A 20,556-nucleotide genomic window follows, 5' to 3' on the forward strand; every position below is an offset into this window, starting at 1 on the left:
CGAAAGACACAACCAACAACATTCAAGTAAATATATATGTACTTAAACATATATATATATATATATATATATATATATATATATATCTATATCTATATATATATATATATATATATATATATATATACATACATACATACACACACACACACACACACACACATATACACACACACACACACACACACACACACACACACACACACGTGTACATACACTCATATGCAGGTTACTGCTCACACATGGATAGGTATAGTGTGTTGTTTGTGCTGTCCAGGACAGATGGGGTGTAGAAATGGTGAGTGGATGAAGCTTCAGGGGGTCAATTACAGTAGCATAGATGGTTAGTGAAGAGGTATGTTTTAAATAGGCTTTTGAAGGAGGGTGTCGAGTTTTGACATCTGAGGTCAGGGGGGAGCGTTGTTCCATATATTTGCTACTTCATGGGCAAATAGTGATTCCCTGGAGTTGTTTTTGCAGGTGATGGTGTCGAGTAAGGTTTTGTTGGAGGAACAAAGTGGTCTATTTGAATTGTAGATGTTCAGCAAGCCAGTGAGGTCAGGGGTTTTCCTAGGGATAGTACAGAATTAGATGAGCTAGGCTGAGTTGATGGTACCTTAACAGGTTTGGAAATTCAAGCCAGTGCAAGGCTTGTAGGGAAAGGCAGTGGTGGGATTGTGATTTGGCACTGGTAGCGAATCTAGCAATTTTTGTTGTAACGGATGGAAAGTTTATTAAGGTCAGTTTTGTAAAGATTAGTTAGAATTGAGGATGCATAAAACAGAGTAGATAGGTGGTGGGTCCTGGTTATTGAAATTCGAGATTCGGTGGTTAGATAACTTTTACAGCGACAGAGAGAAAGTACAGTTTTGTACCTACCATAAATGTAGATGTTCGAGTGTTCACACTGCTGCAGTCATTACACTTGGGTTATCCTGCCGTCAGGCGGTCCCGCAGTCGGCCAGAGTTCCAAAGTCTTGGTCCGGCATCAGTTGCTGTCGCTTCTTCCCTGACGTCAGTGCGCCAGGGGTATATAAGATGCATCCAACGCCATTTTCTTCAGTTTTTCTTGCCCCAGATGTCAGGTGCCCCCAAGTAGGTAGGCAATACGTATTGGTAATAAAATATATATATATATAAAATAAAAACAATACCTTCGGTTACAAGCAAATACACCACAAAGGTTGTATAGGATAGAAAGGTATAGATAAGTCCAGCTAGGACAGAGGGGATGGAGGGGGGGGTAACCTGGACTGCAGCAGTGTGAACACTCGAACATCTACATTTATGGTAGGTACAAAACTGTACTATGTTCATCGTGTTACACTGCTGCAGTCATTATACTTGGGTAGAATCCCAAAGCTAAGGTTGGGTGGCTGGTCTACAGAGAGTTAGGATTGGCTATGAGGCCATGCAAAACTGCAGTGGCACATCCTGCTCTGGATTTAGAGTAAAGAGGCAAGTGGTAATGCTTGGTAAAGGTGTGCAATGAACTCCAAGTTGCAGCCTCCAAAATTTCCTTGGTAGGTGGTACTCTGAGAAAGGCTGTTGAAGTGGCTGTTGCCCTGGTGGAATGTGGCCTAATCTTATTGGGGACTGATTTTCCATGCTGTGTGTAGCAGTAATGAATACAGTGTCCTATCCATTTGGAGATAATCTGCTTTGAGATAGCCTTGCCCTGTGATCTTGCAGCATATGCTACAAACAGTTGCTCAGTTTTCCTGAAAGCTTTTGTTTTGTCCAAGTAGAAGCGTAGCTGCCTGTGTATGTCCAAAGAGTGCAGAAGTTTCTCCCCTTTATTCTGGGGGTTTGGATAAAAAGTTGGCAAATGGATGGTTTGGTTAAGAGCCACACTAGATACCACCTTTGGCATAAAGGTAGGGTTTGTCCTTAAAGAAACCCTGTCCTGATGAAAAATTTTAAAAGGTTCCACTGCCATTAATGCCTGTAGCTCTGAGACTCTTCATGCTGAAGTTACTACCAGAAGAGCTGTTTTCCATGATAAAAATTTTAGATCGGCTGTATTGGCTGGCTCAAAAGGTGGCAGGGTCAGTTTTTCCAAAACAAAATTGAGGTCCCAAGTTGGTGTTGGTGCTCTCCGGGGCAGTCTAATGTTTTTAGCCCCTCTAAGGTACTGCTTTAGTATGGGATGAGAGAATAAAGGAGGATCCGTGTAGTAAAAGGATAAGCCTTTGTCCAGCATCTCAGTTAAGTATTGTAAAATCTGAGGAATGTTTGGGACAAGAGGGTCAAGGCTGTGAGCCTGGTTCCAGGTGCAGAATCTCTTCCATTTTTCTGAGTAAGCTTTCCTGGTGCTAGGCCTCCTGGCCTCCAAAATGACATCCATAACAGCTTTAGAGAGAGGTGTTGCCTGCTTGACTAATGAATCTGCCATGCAGCCAGGTTTAGGGTTTTGAGCTGACCATGCAGGATCTGATTGTTTTGTTGAGTCAGAAGGTGTGGAATTTGAGGTAAAATCCATGGTGGGCCTTGAGTTAAGTTCTTTAAGATTGGGTACCAGTGCTGGCGTGGCCAGTCTGGAGCAATCAGGACCATCTGTGGTTTTTCTTGTCTGGCTTTTAGGAGCACCTTTGAAAGGAGAGGCAGTGGTAGGAAGGCATAAACTTTTAGGTTTTTCCAGCTGAATGAGAGAGCATCCACTTTCCATGCTTGTGTGTGATAAGTCCTTGTGCAGAATTTTTGTAGTTGGCAATTCAGTGGGAAGGCAAAAAGATCTATGTCTGGGCATCCCCATTTTTGCGTTACCATGCTGAAGATTTGTGTATTCAATTTCCATTCGTGAGGGTCCATGATATTTGTGCTTAGATCGTCTGCCAGAGTATTTTTCTTTCCTGGCAGGAATTGTGCTTGCAGATGAACTTGATAAGATAAAGCTGTGTTCCACAAGGTCATGGCTTGCCTGCATAGGGGGTAAGAATGAGTGCCCCCTTGCTTATGTACCACATTACTGTGGTGTTGTCTGTCTTTAGTAGTAATTGTCCTGGATGCAGAAGGTCCTTGAAAGCTGTTAGGGCATTTTGAACAGCCAACATCTCTTTTTGATTGATGTGAAGATGCATTTGGGCTGTGGTCCACTTGCCCTGAATGCATTTTCCTTCCATGTGTGCTCCCCAGACGTAATCCGAAGCATCTGTTGTTAGAGTCTGTCTCGTTGTGGGTAGAGTAAAAGGCTGACCCTTGCTTAGGTGACATGCCTGTGCCCACCATCGAAACTCCTGTTGTAGGCAGGGAATCATTGGTATTACTGCTTCTAAACTGTGATTGTTGAATCAAAACACTTTTTAGGTACCATTGTAATTTCCTCATATGCAGTCTGGCATACGGTATTAGTAGTATGCAGGATGCCATGAATCCCAGGGCCTGCAGAATTTTTCTTGCAGGGAGATGGGACTTTTTTGCCAGTAATTGAAAATATTGAGTTAGCTGAACTTGTTTGTCTGGCGTGAGATAAGCCATCTGGGCCGTTGTATTTAAGCTGGCACCCAGGAATATAATCTGTTGTGAGGGCACTAGTTTTGACTTCTTTTCATTTACTGTGTTACCCTAGATAAATTAGCAACCTTTTTACAAACGCCAGATGCTTTAGAAGAACGTCCTTTGTCTCTGCTTGAATGAGGCAGTCGTCCAGGTATGGATATATTTGAATTCCTTTTTGTCTGCAAAATGTGATTACTGGTGCCAGGCACTTTGTGAAGACCCTGGGCGCAGTAGATAAGCCAAAGGGCAGTGCAGAGAATTGGTAGTGCATTGTACCAGCTTTGAATCCGAGGTATCTTCTGCAATTTTGTCTGATAGGGACATGCAGGTATGCCTCTTTGAGGTCCAGAGTAATAAGCCAAGCCTTCTTGCCCAGTATGGGAAGAACCTGCTGTAGTGTCAACATTTTGAATTTCGGAATATCCAGGTAAGTATTTAGAGTTGAAAGGTCTAGTATGGGTCTCCAAGGCTTTGTCCTTTCTGGAGACCAGGAAGAGTCTTGAGTAAAATCCTTGCCCTTGTTCCTGTTGTGGTACTTTTTGAATAGCTCTCATGTCCTTGAGGGCTGAAATTTGTTTTTGTGCCTCTGCCCATTGATTTTGTGGCAGGTCTGGCATTCCTTTTAGCCTTGGTAAAGTGTGAAAGTGGAACCTGTAACCTTGAGACACAATATTTAGAACCCATTTGTCTTGGGTGACTGTTTGCCAGTTTTGAGAAAAAAGTGCTAGTTTTCCCCCTAAGGGGGCTGCCAAAAGGGAAGTGCTTGGCGTACGAAGGAGGAAGTCATTGGGACAGTTTCCTGTAAGGTTGAGACTTGTCCTCACCTCCTTTTGGGGTTGAGGTGCCCCACTGTCGTTGTCTGTTAGAGCCTTGGGGTTGAGATCTGCCTCTTGGGCGTCTGTATCTGCCTCTCTGTGGCCTGTCAGACACTGGAAAGGACCAATTCTTTGTTGGCCAATTTCTGCTAAATTGAGGTGGCTGTACCTGTAAGAAATCTTTGACTGTTAGCATACATTTAGATTTATCCTCCATTTTCTTTAACACCTCTTCTGCCTTAACACCAAACAAGGTATCATGCTGTAAAGGAGCATCCAATAATTTTGCCTTAACATGATCAGGTAAACTCTGTTCTTCTAACCAAGCATGTCTTTGAATCACAGAACCTGTAACTGCGGCTCTACAAGAGGCCTCTAAAGAATCAAAACCACGTTGCAGAGTATGTTTTCCCACCTGTTCAACTGCAAGCAGTAAGTCCTGCATTTCTTTACAGTAAGGAGCTTCTGAGCTTGCAAGCATTTTCTGTTTTAACTGAGCCATTAAATATTGTTGGTACTTAAGCATGTGAAACTGGCAATTTAAAGCCCTTACTGCTAAAGTTGCAGAAGTGTAAACTTTCTTCCCCCATCTATCCAAAGCTCTCTAATCTCTGTCAGAGGGTACTGAATTTTTTGCAGTGGAAGCCTTAACCCCTTTTGGACCCTGGGAAATAGTTTCTGGATCAGCAGAAGGGTTTTTATAAAGAAACTTGTGAGAGTCAGGGACTCTATAATACCCATCTGGCTTGGCTGGTGCAGGGGGCAAAGAATCAGGAGATAAGCTGGATTCAGAGAACACATCATCCACAATATCTAACACAGGCGGAACAGCCAGGGGCCTGTGCTGAGGCAATAAAAGGAAATCCCTGAGCCTTTTCTTGGATTCTGAATAATCCTGACTTTCCCAATGAAAATGCTCCCTCATGGTATGTAAAGTTTCCCCAAAAGAATAATCCTCAGGAGGACAGGCTGAAGTGATAGATTCTTCAGCATCAGAGTCCTCATAGGGGGGTAGAGAGTATCCCTGGTCTGAAGAGGAATCAGAGGAAATGGAAACCTGATCAGAGGAATCATAGTCTGTATCCTGCCTAGGCCTTTTCTCAGGAGGGGGATGGGAACCTCCTGATTAGAGTAATAAGGTCTTCGGCCATTTTGAGCATCTGTTTCTTAGGCATGGAGGACTGTCCAGGAGAATGCTGTACTTGCTTCTTTGTCTTTAATGGTACTTTTGTCTTGGCTGTTGTTTTAATGGTAAGTTGTGAAGGTCTGAAAACACCCTCAGAAGCCGATGCCTGCTCAGCGGCTCTGAACCCATCTGAGGGATTAGTTTCCATAGGCCCAATACCTTGAGTTTCCAGAGGCCTAGTTGTCTCCACGTGGGAGTCGGAGGAGGCCTGTGGCTCTGAGGTAGCAGGTGCTAGGGGCTGCAAAAGCGCCTCACTGAGAACCAGCAAACCGGCGACTGGCCTAGAAGAGGTTTCGTCGTCGATTTTGGACCTCGGCTGCCTGCCTTTATCCTTGTCTTTGTGTTTTTTCAGAATTGCGGTCGTCGGTTGATCTGACGGCATAGTATAATTGAACCTTCGGCCAAAGTAGTGCAAAGCAAAATCAAAACGTCGTTTTATAGTGCGTTTGTTAAATCTAGCACAAAACGGACAACTAGTGACGTTGTGATCAGGACCTAGGCATGAAATACAGTAAGAGTGGAAGTCCTTATGAGGTATTTGCTTCCCACAAGAAATACAATTAACTTTTTCTGACATCGGTCTGAGGCAAGAAAAAAGTTTCCCCATCAGGGTACTTAGCTTTATTAAAGACTTCAGATCTGAAATTCGACTTTGAAAATCTCAGGAGTCGGCCGACCGGCACTTGCGAACTGCTTCTGCTTCTGGCACCGCACGGCAAGAAAGACCGAAGGAAATGGCGTCAGATGCATCTTATATACCCCTGGCGCACTGACTTCAGGGAAGAAGCGACAGCAACCGATGCCGGACCAAGACTTTGGAACTCTGGCCGACTGCGGGAACACCTGACGGCAGGATAACCCAAGTGTAATGACTGCAGCAGTGTAACACGATGAACATCCTAGATTTTTGTGGACTTTAGTGATGGTTATGTGCTTTATGAATTTGAGTTGGTGGTCAAGGGTAACTCCGAGGAGTTTAGCGTCAGTGACGGGTGATTTGGGTTTTGCTGGTGGAGAGTATAGAGAAGGTAAGGCTGTTCGTTTTAGTAGAGTGGAATAGCATTAGTTGTGTCTTCTTGGGATTTAGTATGAGTTGTGAGTTAAGACAGTTCTCTATTTCAGAGAAGGCTTCTTGAGCTTTTTGTTGGAAAAGTTGGATGTTGGGGGCAGAGCACATGAGAGTTGTGTCATGAGCATACTGGACTATGTCGGCTTTAGAGGCAGCTGAGTGGAGTTGGATGTGAAGACATTAAAAAGAAGGGGTCCTAGGATTGATCCTTGTGGCATGCCTAAGGAGGTTGGGAGTGGGGGGATAGAGAGTTATGCCATTTGATGGATTGCTGGCATTTATCTAAACAGCTTTTAAACCAGAGTAGGGTGGGGTTAATGTTGTGGTCAGAAAGACGAGACAGTAGTTTATTATGTGAGACTGTGGCGAAAGCTTGGATAAATCTAGGAAGGTAGCGGAGACAAATTTACCTAGATTCCTGTGGGAGTTTACAGTATTGGTGAATTTGAGTAGGGGAGTGGGGCTGCAGTGGGATAGGTGAAATCTGTGTTAGGTTGAGGAGAGAAGGTTGTTGGTGAGGAGACAGGAGAGGAACTGGTGAAGAATACATCTTTCTATGACCTTTGAGAGGGGTGAGAGAATTGCAAATGGTCGATAGTTGGAAAGGTCTAGGGAGGCCAACTTTGTGGAGTGGTATGATATCTGAGGTTTTCCACAGGGATGGAAAGGTGTGTTCGGTGACGGATCTATTTATTAGAAGTGAAATGGGGTACACTATAGTGATGCTGTTTAAGTGTTTGAGTATTGAGGAGGTGAAATAGTTACTAGAGCTGGAGGCTATGTCCAGGTCTGTACCCGTTATATAGGGGGCAGGAGTGGTGGTTCTTCAGGGCTGTAGGATGTTAATTATTGTTGCCCAGAATTTTTGTGGTTTGGTACTGTATTTGTTTTGTTGTTTTTGTGGTTTGGTACTGTATTTGTTTTGTTGTTTTTGTGGTTTGGTACTGTATTTGTTTTGTTGTTTTTGTGGTTTGGTACTGTATTTGTTTTGTTGTTTTTGTGGTTTGGTACTGTATTTGTTTTGTTGTTTTTGTGGTTTGGTACTGTATTTGTTTTGTTAAGTGACACAGTAATTTTGTTTATCGAGCTTAACCTGCTTTTTTTTTTTGCTTTGTTCCGCAGCTCGTGAAAGGTTTGCCTAGCTGCAGGTGATCTGGTGTGGCGCTAGGTTTTCCAGGCTTTACCCCTGGCTCTGAGTAGGACTTTTGTGGTTTTCTGCAGCCAAGGGGTGGGGTTGCTACGTATCCTGATAGTTTTTAAGGGGGCTAGTTGGTTGAGGATATTTAGGAATGTGGAGTCATTAACTGCTTTGTCTAATGAAAGGGTTTTGATGGGAGACCAGCTGCAATGTTGCCAGGCTCATATGACATGTTCGCTAAGAAAATTTTTGTTAGAACAGGTTTGTAGAAAGGAGGGAGAGTTAGTATTTTAAGTTTGTGCCGGAGGATAAAAGTAGGGCTGTGGTCGCTCAGAGAGTTTGGTAGGGTGTCACATTGATGGGTAGTATTTAGTTGATTTGCGAGGATCCAATCAAGTATAGATTTTCTTTTTGTGTCCTTATCAATGCGTGTGGGAGTATCTGTAAGTTGGGTGAAGTTATATAGGTTAATGTGGTGGGTGGGGATGGGAGAATGGATGGAATTCCAGTCAATGTTTACATCACCTAGCACAACAGTTTCTTGAGGGAGGGAATATGAGGCCCAGTGAAGTATGGATTCTAGGGTGGTTAGGTTGTCACCCGGGGTTATATAGATACCCAGTAGGTTTAGGTGCTTATGTTGGTTAAGGGAGAGCTTTGCAAATAGAGTCTCTGCACTGTTGAAGTTGGGGGGGAATCTTTTTGGTGGAGTTGGAGTTGTACATTGGTTCTGTGAAGTAGAGCTAAGCTTCCACCTCTTATGTAGCCGGTCTGCCGTGTTATACCCAGGTGGGGTGATGGAATTATTTTTAATATGTGGTTTAAGCCACGTCTCTGTGATGAGAATAATATCAGGGTTATATAAGGAGATGGCAGTGTGAAGGTCTTCTATTTTATTCATGACACTGCGGGTATTCATATTTAGTATCAGTAAGTCGGTGGGTTTGTGCTTAACTGGATAGTGATGGGTGCATGGCTTATTAGCAGGGGCTGCTGGCCCAGGGTTGGGGGTGAATGTCTCCTCCTAGTAGTAGCTGGGTAGTTATACAGGTGATAGTTTTTAGGTACTGGATGATTAGGCAGTGAAAGTGGTACATGACGGGGCATGGTATATGGGAGGTTGGGTGTATATGGTGGGGTATATGCTTGCGTGAGTGGGGTGACAGTAATGTTGTGGGTTAGGATGGGGGATTTGGGGTGCATACAGTGACTGATTGTGAAGAGATAAGAGGTGCTGATGGTTGCTTTGGAGAGGCAGGTGAATAGGGAGGTTAATCCCAGGAGGGTATAGTGGAGATGAGACTGGGGGTAATGAGACATAGTGGGAGTGAGGTTGTGGAGTTAGCCTGATGGGTCTATAATTTCCTGAATCGGTGGATGCTCCACCTTTGTGCAAAGGGATAAGAGTAGCTGTCCTCCACTCAGCTGGGATGAAACCAGTACTCAGGCTTTGGCTGAACAGGGTGCCTAATGGTGCTGCATGTTCCTGCCTGAGTTCATATAGGATGTAGCCTGGGATGTTATCGGGTCCCATGGAGGCTGTATTTTTTTTGCCTTTGAGAGGGCAGTGATGACTTACTCCCTAGAGATAAGGGGAGGGGGGGCTTGCTGATGGGGGGGGGGGGACAGAGGAGTGAAGTTTTCACAGAACCTGTCTGCCAACAGGTTGGCTATATCTATGGCAATTGTGTATGTGTTGTCCTTGAATCCCAGTTCTGAGCAGATCTCAGTGCTTCCTTTGAGATTGCAGACTTATGTGAAGAAGGCCTTATGACTGTCTTTAGTAGGTGTGGCCAGTTTGGGCTCAAAGTTTGCTTTGGAGGATTTCACTGGTGCTCTTATTTGCTTATTTGATGATTTAAAACTGTATAGCTCATCAGATTAGGAACTGAAAGCACAACTGGAAGTGGTCAAAATTTTCTCAGATGGTATAAGAATGTCATTTGTTCTTGTTAAATGTGCAAAAGCAACCTTTAAAGCAGGAAAGTTGCAAAAGCAAGCCAATATCAATCTGGGACAGGAATATGATATAAAGGAACTGGAGCAGGAAGGACAGTGCAAACATTTGGGAATAGATGAAAGATTGACAATAAAACACAAACAAATGCAAACAAACAAAACTCAGTACGGGAATAGTTTAAAATAAAAAGTTATGTGCTCATCGTAACGTTCCATCGGAGTAGTTGGACTTCATTTGTCTTCAACCTGTGGGTTACGGATCTGTATCGGATCAGATTCGGCTACATAAACAGCATCTGATCCAAGCTCAAAGCTCCTCCCCTTACCTATAACATCCATCTCCTTCCTCCCTTCAGATTGAGTTTGCTGCCCAACCTGTTACTCACACCCGACCCAACAAGACCTTGTCACTATCAGAAAAAGCCTCTCAAAACAATGAGCAGGACAAAGGACATCTTGAAGGTGTCCAAGTTCTCCATCTATATTATCCTCAAACAAATCGGGGAAGGAGGGAGGGATGGCTGAAGACAAATGAGGTCCAACTATTCAGATGAAACGTTATGGTGAGTACATAACTTCTTTATCTGAAACACTTGACTTCATTTGATCTTCAAACTGTGGGACAGAGTCCCCAGCTACTATGCACCTGGGAGGCCCTCATGGAAGGACATTCCAGAGCATGGTGGAGTCAAAGGATGCCCTGTTCCTGGATACAATGTCCAGTTTGTAATGTGAAATGAAAGTATGAGATGTGGACCAAGTAGATGCAGAACAGATATCATCCAAAGACACTCTGGACCAAAAGGCCACTGAAGTAGCCATAGATCTGGTAGAATGTGCTTTTACCTAACCTGGCAGGAAAATTCCCCTGACAGAATACGCCCCGGATAATACATTGGAAAATCCAACGGGCAATAGTAATTTTGGAGATTGGTTTCCCTAAAAAGGGTTTTGAGTAAGAAATGAAAAGTTGGTCAGATTTACGAAAGGCTTTTGTCCTGTGCATCCAACAAGTATAATTTGTATTCTCCCTTATTTTGAAAATTTGGAAAGTAGACTGGGAGATTGATCATCTAATATTGGCTTCTGATGCTACCTTGGGAAGAAAGGATGGGTTAGTATGCAAAAACACTCTATACTTATGAAAAATCATATAAGAAACCTTGATCGATAGTGCCTGAAGTTCTGAAACTCTTCTGGCCGAAATGATGGCAACTAAAATGCAGTCTTCCAGGACAGAAACTGTAAATCTACTGAAGCTGCAGGTTCAAAGGAGGGGCAAGACTAAGGCCTGAAGCACTAATGTAAGGTCCCATGGAGGCATAGGATCCTTCACGGGGTCTCAGAAAAAAAGTAAAAGTACCCTTAAGGAAGGTCTTGCAAAGTTTAGAAGAAGCCAACAAAGTCATATTTTCCCCCACATGAAAGTTGGAAATAGCAGCCAGTTGGACTTTAACTGTGGATGAACTGGTGCCTTGCTGAAAAATTGCAGACAAAAAATACACCACCACAGAAACTGGAAAAGTAAAGGGATCCAATGGACGCTGTAAAGCCCATACAGAAAAACGTTTCTACTTGCTACGGTATAACCTCCTGGTAGAAGACACATGAACTGCCATCAGAATATTTTTAACAGGAGAAGATAAACCAGGAGTCCTAACAATCATGGGAACTGGAGAAGCCAAGCTGTGAGCTTCAGACTGTCCAGGTCTGGATGGAGAATCCCCGAGGGATGAGAAATAAGATCCGAAACTGTGTCCAGCTTTCATGGTGGCGCTACTAGATGATACCATAGAGCGGGAAAACAAACGTGGCGGGGCCAGAATGGGGCAATGAGGATCACTTAGCTCCCCAGCCTGCGAGCTTTCTGAAGAAATTCTGGTATCAAGGGTAGCGTATAAACATACAGAAGACCAGGAGGCCAAGCATGAATCACAGCATTTCTTATGGCTTCCTCTTGGGGGGGGTTCAGAGTGAATAACTCGCTGCATTTCACTTTGGAAGGAGATGAAAATAGATTGCAGATCTGTTCTGCCACGGAGGGATACAGAGACCACTTGTAAGGCATCAGGATAGATCTGCTGAGCCTGTCCGCTAGAATGATGGACCGTCCCGGAATGTGCGCTGCTACCAGAAAACGGCCGGTGGAGATCACCCATTCCCACATCCTGATGGCTTTGCGACAAAGGGGGTAAGATCTGGTTCCCCCGTTCATTGATGTACCAGACCCACTGACATGTTGTCTGTCTGGATAGCAACTGCCCCTAGGGTAACACGGGCATGAAGAGCCTGCAATGTGAGAAGAGCTGCCCTCATCTCCATGATGTTGATATGCAAACTGGTCACAGACGGGGACCACATGCCTTGGACGGCCCTTCCCGAGCCGTACCCCCCCAGCTGGGAGGCGTTCATAGTCACCTTAGCCTTGAGGAATGATGGGAGAAAGGGACATTTCCCAGACTAGGTCCGGGAAATTAATCCACCACTGAAGGGAGTCCCTGCACAATTGGGAGATTCGAACAGGATGAGACAATGGCAGACCTAACAAGGACCACTGAACTGCCAGAGTCCAATGAAGAACTCACGTATGAAGGCATGCTAAGGGTAGCAGACTGATAGTGGATGCCACAGATCCCAATGCCCACAGTACCATGTCTGCTGTTGGAGACTGAGCTCATAGGATGTAAAGAACATGCAGCTTCAGGCTGTGTATCCTGTCTGGAGTAAGGAAAACTTGTTTGGATAGTGTCTAATCGAGCCCCAATGAAGTCTAAGGTCTGAACTGGGATCAGTGTTGACTTGCTGAGATTGTTGGTGATGCTCAACCTCTGTGCTAAGTGAAGGAAGTAATCCCTGGCTTGGCAAAGTTGATGCTTTGAAGGAGCAGAAAGGAGCCAATCATCCAGGTAAGGGAAGACATGAACACCCTGAAGACTCAGGTGAATCGCTACGACTGCCATCACCTTAGTGAACACCCTGGGGGTTGTGGTGAGACCAAAGGGAAGGGCTCTGAACTGATTGGCTCTTAGCCAGAAGTGGAGGAACCTCTGGGAGCGCCTGTCCATCTTGATATGGTAGTACACGTCCTGGAGGTCAATCAAGCACATCCAGTCATTCGCCTGCCGGAAGGGCAGGATGGACTGAAGTGTGACCATCCAAAATTTTGCCTTGGCAACTGACAGGTTCAAGGTGGATAGATCCAAAATGGGTCTCGGGTCTCCTGTTTTCTTGGGCACTAAAAAGAACCTGGAATAAATGCCTGATCTGGACTGGTCGAGTGGGACAGTTTGGATGACTCGCTTTATTAGCAGGCTGGTCGAGCGGGACAGTTTGGATGACTCGCTTTATTAGCAGGCTGGTCGAGCGGGTCAGTTTGGATGACTCACTTTATTAGCAGCTTTTCTATTTCTACTGCTGCTTCCCTCCCACTGCACAGGTGGGATGTCTGGGAGGCGTTTCAGTGGAAGGGGTGGTTTGAGGAATGGAACTGAATAGCCCCTGGATATGATCTGTAACACTCAATGATCTGTTGTTATGGACTCCCATTCCATTGGGTGTAGCAATAACTGGACCCTGACTGCCTCCAGGGAAGAGCAGTCAGGCAGCCGTTCAGGGCTACTGCCCAGGTCTGTCTGGGAACGGTTCTTGAGACCTGTAATTTCTCGGACCCCCTCTGCCTCTAGGGCAGTGTCTATCATAACCCCCTCTGCCTCTAGGGAATGGTGAGTCCTGAATGTCACAGGAAAACGCCTGTGACTTCTGGAACCACATCTTTTTAGCCCCTCGCTGATTCCTAGAAAAGGATCTTTGAGGGGGGAGAAGGATTCTGACCGCAGACAGTGTCTTCTCATCCTTCTCACTCTGGACCAAAGTATCCCAAACAGGGAAGAACTGTCATACGGGGCATTGGTGAAGGATGCCTTAAAAGGTTCCAAAAAATGACATAGCTGGAGTCAGGCGGCAACGCCTGTACCGGCTACCCTAGCAGCTCCTTCAGTAGCATGGGAAAGAAGATGCATGGATGTGTTAGTGGCTGACTTCAGAGTGGCCATGAGAGTGGCAGAAGTCTTCTCGTCTCCTGCCAACATGGACTCAGGGGTTGACTAAGCGATCTCCTTTACTAGGTCTCACTGCAGCCGAATCACATGTGCCATGTAATTCAGCACTCTTACTGAGAAGGTGGCTGAAGCATACACCCGCTTACCGAATCGATCTATTGTCCTTGACTCTCAATCAGGAGGACAGACCGAAGAGCTCTCCTGAGCAAGCCCTTTTTTAGTGGCAGCTGCCACCACCATAGCATCAACCAGGGACCCTTGGTTCCAGTACGTCCTATCTGAAGGGGGGCTAAGAACTTTGTCCGGGCACTTTGGGATGGGCTCCACCACGTCCAGTTCCTTCCATGTCTGAGATGGTATGAGATCCACTAAGGGATCAGCGGAAGGGGACACCAAGGACGTAGATAGGCCTGTGCCGAATGTCTCTAGGAACACCAATTCATCAGAGGTTGGTTTTTGGGCAGACCATCCCCCCTGGGTTTTGGGCAGATCACGTGCCCTTTGGCAGAGGAGTTCCATAATAGGAGACATCCTCGGGAGGGGGGGGTGATCGGGGGGAGCCTTCCCCTTCCTCCAAATCAGTGTCTTCAGTGAGCGATTCCAGTGGGGATTGTAAGTGCCTCCTTTTGCATGTGCTTTTGTGAGAAATCTCTTGGGAGGACTCGCCAATGGTCTGCTGCTCCCAAGCGGGGGCTGCCTGAGGCAGAACAGCGACAGGCTGTCCCTGAGATGGCAGGGTGACTGGGACCGTACACAAAACAGAGGGAGTTGGGGTAGAGTCCGAGGATGAGATGGTCAAGGGTCTCGACAAAACCAAGAGTACACTATCCACCACATCAAAGGCTGAAGGCGTATGAACATCTTGCGAAAGGCCAGTAGGAGCCATCCCCGTCTGAACCGACAGGGGAGTCAGAGCACAGACTCCAGGCAACGAGATGCCAAAAGGAAGACTGCGCTCTGAAACACCCGAGCAGACAACAAGCCCTGGGATTCAATGCTGAGACTAACTCTGAGAGCTTGTTGGATCTGACCCAATGAGATCTGACATGCTCAAGGCAATGGCCGGTGTCGAGGTACAAGGTACCATTGGCACCGACCTCTCGACCCAGAGGGTCATTTGATCCATAGGCTCCGAAACCAAAGGTCAGCTCGGAGAAGGAGTGACAGGGGAAAGAATGACTGCGAGCTCCCTGCTCCAGAGGGAGAAGGGGCAGGGAAGACTCCCATCTGGATTTGGGTGTGGATGAACTTCCGTTCATCTTATCCATCTAAGCTTCACTTACGCTTCGGGTGGAACTGAAGGAGGCGGCCACTGACACCAGTCTGGAGTGATAGTGGGGGGAAACTCGCAACGGAGACCGGAACCAGGACTCCTTCAGCTCAGGGGATGGGAGAGTGGAGCTGGGGATATCCTGGCCTGGCAGTTGGCTTAGATTTTGCCGGTGGCCCGGTCGAAGCAGAGCAGTCAGGCGACCGCTTACTCAGCCTGTCATTTTTTGACTTCTCTTCCCCGGTTCTCTTGGCAGGAGTTTGAATTCCAGAGACCAGGGAAGAGGTGGAAGCTGAGGCTGAACCAAGAGCCGGGGGTGCAGGGGCTAACGTACCTGTGGAGGGAAGTAAGCCCCTCAGGATGAGTTTATCCCTCCTGTCCTTCAGTGTCCTGGGGTTAAGCCCGGCACAGACAGAACAGGTCGTCTGTAGATGGGCTGCCGCCAGACACACCACGCACAGAGTGTGGCCAATGGCTGGGGAAAGCTTATGGCAACACTCTGTACACTTTCTGAAACCTGGCTTAGGGGTCTCTGCCATGATCCCAAGACAGGCCCAGAACACACACCACACACGGTTTACAGTAAAGATCGGAAAGGAGAAAATTTTTTTTTTTGCATCAATGACCTACGTGAAGGTGAGGTAGAAAGTAAAGATAGAAAAGGATCAAAAGAGAAAACATTAGCCCAAAAAACCACTCACTTACCCAAATAACGTCTAACAGCTCAGACCACGATGCTTACATTTCAGCAGCAAACAAGATCTGAAGTGAGAAAGGAGGCAGGGGCATTATGGGTAAGGGGAGGAGCTTTGAGATCAGATCAGATGCTGGATATGCAGCAGAGTCGGATCTGATTTGGATCTGTAACCCACAGGTTGAAGATTAACTGATGTCAACTACTTCAGATCTAAAATTAATACTGAAAACAGCCTGGACATCTAGGCGCAAAGTCCAAGCTATAAACCAATTTGCTCCTCCTGTTCTACCTTACAGTTTTGGGGAGACTGATTGCCCCAAAAAGATAATGTAACAGTTGGACAGGGAAAAAAGAAAAATGCTTCAAGCTTATCAAATGATGCATAAAAATCAGTGTATACCAAGATTATATAATCCCTGTTCTGAAGGAGAGATGGGTCTCCTCAAAACTGATTACATGCACAGATTTGCAATCGTAGGACTGTATACATATCTGCTGACATCAGCATATCCAAATATAGTGAAACTTTTTAAACATGAAGAGAACAAGTCTAAGATGACTAGTTTAGCAGAAGCATATCGGTGTCAAGTGGGAATGGAAATTAAACCAGAGGTAGATAAAAATCAGGCAGAAACTGAATGTCCCAAAAAACAAAAAGAAAGACTAAGGTGAAGGACTAGATGAGAAGGCAAGAAATGTGCAAAAGGCATAAATATAGCTGCAAGTACAGAAAACTTCTGGAAAAACCTCGACGATCAGGATTTGATGCAAGAATGGTTAAGGAGAGGTGATTTTAAACCAAAAGATGAAAGGTTAACATTGCTGGCTCAAGATTATGGATTACCTACACATTGGTTTACAAAGTCCATTGAAGATGCTGGTGAAATAGATACTCATAGGTTTTATAAAACAGAATTGGAAACACACACACATCTTGTTGTTGGGTGTGATACACTAATGGCAGATGGCCTACACATTGAAAGGCATAATAATAAGACAAGACTTTTGCAATGGGGATTGTGCAAACACTACAATATAGAAGTAGCTAAGAAGCACTGGAAACATGAGCCACAAAGCATTAGAGAATGATGAGTTTATATCACATGGGATCGCCTATTACCAACAGTTCAAAAAGCATTAGAGAATGATGAGTTTATATCACAGGGGATCACCCATTACCAACAGTTCAAAAAGCATTAGAGAGTGATGAGTTTATATCACATGGGATCGCCCATTACCAACAGTTCAAAAATAAATGCGAGGAAACCAGATATAGTAGACCATGAAAAGAAGAAAAAATAGCACTGATCCTTGAAATTGCTACACCCAGTGATTGCAAGGTCATACAGAGAGACACAAAGTTGTAAAATACCAGGATTTGCAAGCAGAAATAAAGACAATGTGGAAGGAGGATACCCAGGCAGCTCCAATAACAGTAAGAGCAATGGGTCTCATTAAAAAATAAAATTTACAGTCATATTTAGATAGGATACCCAGACATGTAACTGTATAAATATTAGGAGGAGTCCATTCTGGGCACATTGCGGGTACTGAGAAGAGCACTTTTGGCTAACAAAGACTGAAACAATACTAATTTTGTGAACTTTAAATCATACTTTGACTTAGGAATGGGGTCCATTCTTGTCATATTAGAAACGCAAAATGCTTGGAGAAACTAAACTGCCAGAGGGCGGCAAAGGGGACCATGGGTATGGAAACCCGTTATGAAACCCAGTGTCCTAAGATCTTCTCTTGTAGTGCATGTCTGAAGAGGCAGAAGAGAATGGAAGTAGCTGGAGAGACACTGTACCTTGTCTAGAGGAAGAAAGGCCTGCATGAGTTTGGTGTCTAGTCTGCAGCCCCCAACTCCAGGTCAATAGTGGGCTCCAGTGTGGATTTTTTTAAAGTTTGGCATTATCGCCAACTCTGGGGGGTGAAAATGAGATACATTAAAACTGTGCATGTGGAAGGTGCCTGAAATTAACAAGCTCGATAAGTATAGGAATAGTTGAATTCCCAGACTCCTGCAGAACGCCATGACATGTGCCAGACACTTTGTGAAAACCCTGGAGGCTGCAGACAAGTGAAAGTCTGATGAGCAAGCCAATAATCTCAGAAATTTCCTGAAGGTAGGACGGATGGAAACGTGAATCCTAATCCATCCATTATGTGAGACATAATGCAGTCTATGCAAGTTTCTGCATGTGATGTCCTACGTCTACCTCTCAAGGACAGTGCTATAGAAATTATCCTGGTCTTTACAAACAGTAGCACCTATCAAGTCCTCCATCATTCCAGAACAGAAGGTCAAGAAAAACAACTCCATCTCAACACCTCTTCCAGAGTGACCAACTATCCTAGGACATTCTGTTCTTGAACGTGGGTCAGCAAAGGAAAGCAAGCAAACATTGCCTTTGCATAAGCAGACTGATATCAAGCCAATGAGTTTCCAGAACTCTCAAAGTTTTGTCTTATTACTCCCCCCCCCCACTCTCTCTCTCACCTACTCTTTCTCCAAAAATACAAGAGACATTCTATCATAAAACAAAATCCCCCCCCCCACACACACACACACACACACACACACACACACACACACACACACACACAAAAAAGACTAAACAATGTTCTGTCAAATGTTGAAAGAGGAAAACCACAAATAATGGACTTACTGGCCAAATGCTTTGTTTATTGCACAAAAGTTACTAATATGACTAACATCATTTACACCTCCTTTATGAGCCAAAGATAAAAACCTATATTCATTTCAGCAGTGTTCCTAAAGCAGCAATATTCTGGGCCTTAGTTTTTTTTTTCAGTTTTGTCATTTTTTCAATCACTTTAATCACTATACACCAGTAGGTCGTGTATTTACTTTTGCCAGTATCAGCTCCCACCCTTTTGAGCTACACCAGGTACACAGTGGTACACTTTACAAAAATCTCCTCAGGAAAATGTGTATTTAAACTTGGGATAAATGCAGTAAGTATTCATAACTTCACATACAGCTTGCAAAGGTTCGATAATGTTTCTTTTAGCTTGTCAGGGAGAACAAAATATATGCCTCAGGAAGACCTGACACAAACACATTTTGATTTAGTACATTTAAATGCAAACTTGGGGAAAAAAAAAAAAAAAAAAGAGACTTACCTGATGTAACATCAAAAATACGAATCACATCCACAGAACCAGCAGCTATTTGTGTTCCCGAACGGTGCCAAGACAGACAAATAATGCGATCTAAAGAAAAGAAATTAGTAAAAAAGGTAAAAATATTTTGGTACCCAAACTCAAGTTAATATAAATGAAGGAATAAATATTCTAAAAACAGAAAAAAAAATGAGCTTTTTTTTTTCTTTCCTCCTTAGGAATATTGATGATATAACCACAAACTGTACAATTTCCCTCTGTTTTAAATTGCACGGGGACTTTCTTGCTTTCTGAGATGCACACCAGACCTTTGTCACACTAAACACACAGCACCTGTACAAAGACATGATGTAAGGCTGGAATTATGTCCCTCTTATACAACCTCCTTTCTGAGTTACACAACAAAGAACACAAACACACAATAGAGAAGTAGTCCTTACCTGCTACCAATGTACTGTCAGATTAGGTTGGGAAGCCAAAGAGAAAGTCCCCCCACAAGCTGTTAGATCATCTGTAAACACTATCTTAAGCAATCCAAATCCCCTTGACGTCACGTCAAGCTGTAAACTCCAAGTAAAATTCTACCAAAGTACTGTTTGTTAATTTGAAAACCCTACACAGATAATGTCGATGTACTGTTAGATAAGCTGCAAATCCTACACATAATTCCCGAATTCCACCAACATGAACACTACATAAAATGGACCAATTTCCACAAAGTGCTCTTAGACAAGATGTAAACCTTACATACAACAGCTAAATTCTATCCTAACCCTACTTCTGACCCTAACTAAGCCTGCACCTTCCCTTCTGAAAAACACTTCCACACAGTACCACTATTCAAATGATATCATATGGCATTATGTTTACCGGGTTTTTTCGCAAGTTTTTTTTCCTCCAAGATTTTATTTAAACTTAAGCAAAATGAGACTGGCTGCCTTTCTTCTGGAATGACTTTTAAGCGGGGTGCAGGTGGTTTTTTTTTTTCCTTTGGTATTCTGTTTGGGATTTTTAGTGGTCTACAATAGCTTCTGTCTGTACTTTGTGTTGATATTTTGCAGTTCAATATTTTTTGCATTGGGATGAGAATTTTTACCAACTGTGGTGAGATAAAGCAGGAAAAAACACATTGCACGTCATCACAGGTGGTTACTATTAGCAAAGGAAAAAATTGTTACATTTGCAAACCACCAATAGTAATGACCTTGCTTTTATGTCATTGAGGTATACTACTATACAAAACTTAGTCAAAAACTAAATTTAGACATGGCAAAGGGTTGAAATACAGCTATCACAAATGTAAACCAACTGTTTAACATTTGTGAGTACAATACCAAGTAAAAAATATATCACTACTCTACAAATATAAAATATATCTCTACATTCATATGTAAAACAATATTGTTTTTACATGTGGGGGTTCTCCTCCCACATCCTTAACTTGCATTACTGACTTTAGATGGGGGGGGGGGGGTTCTGCTCCCACATCCTTAACATAGATTATTGTTTTCACATGTGGGGGTTCTGCTCCCACATCCTTAACTTACAGTATTATCACATGTGGGGGGTTCTGCTCCCAAATCCTTATCTTACATTATTTTTATATGTGGGGGTTCTGCTCCACCACCCTTAACTTACATAATTGTTTTCACATGTGAGGGTTCTGCTCCCACATCCTTAAAATACACTACTGTTTAGACGTGTGGCAGTGCTGCT

General features: G+C 44.2%; 1 protein-coding gene across 3 annotated transcripts in view; it reads right to left on the minus strand.

Moving 5' to 3' along the window:
• UTP4 (UTP4 small subunit processome component) overlaps positions 1–20,556 on the minus strand; it is an 881,210-nt gene that overhangs the window by 456,327 nt on the left and 404,327 nt on the right. For all 3 annotated transcript variants that reach the window (XM_044082023.1, XM_044082022.1, XM_044082025.1), the window contains one exon: positions 18,841–18,930. In XM_044082023.1, the coding sequence (XP_043937958.1) occupies positions 18,841–18,930 (90 nt within the window). The remainder of the gene's footprint in view (positions 1–18,840; positions 18,931–20,556) is intronic.

This window comes from Protopterus annectens, chromosome 8.part1 (assembly GCF_019279795.1).
Source record: "Protopterus annectens isolate FY-2018-M chromosome 8.part1, PAN1.0, whole genome shotgun sequence".
Lineage (NCBI taxonomy): Eukaryota > Metazoa > Chordata > Ceratodontiformes > Protopteridae > Protopterus > Protopterus annectens.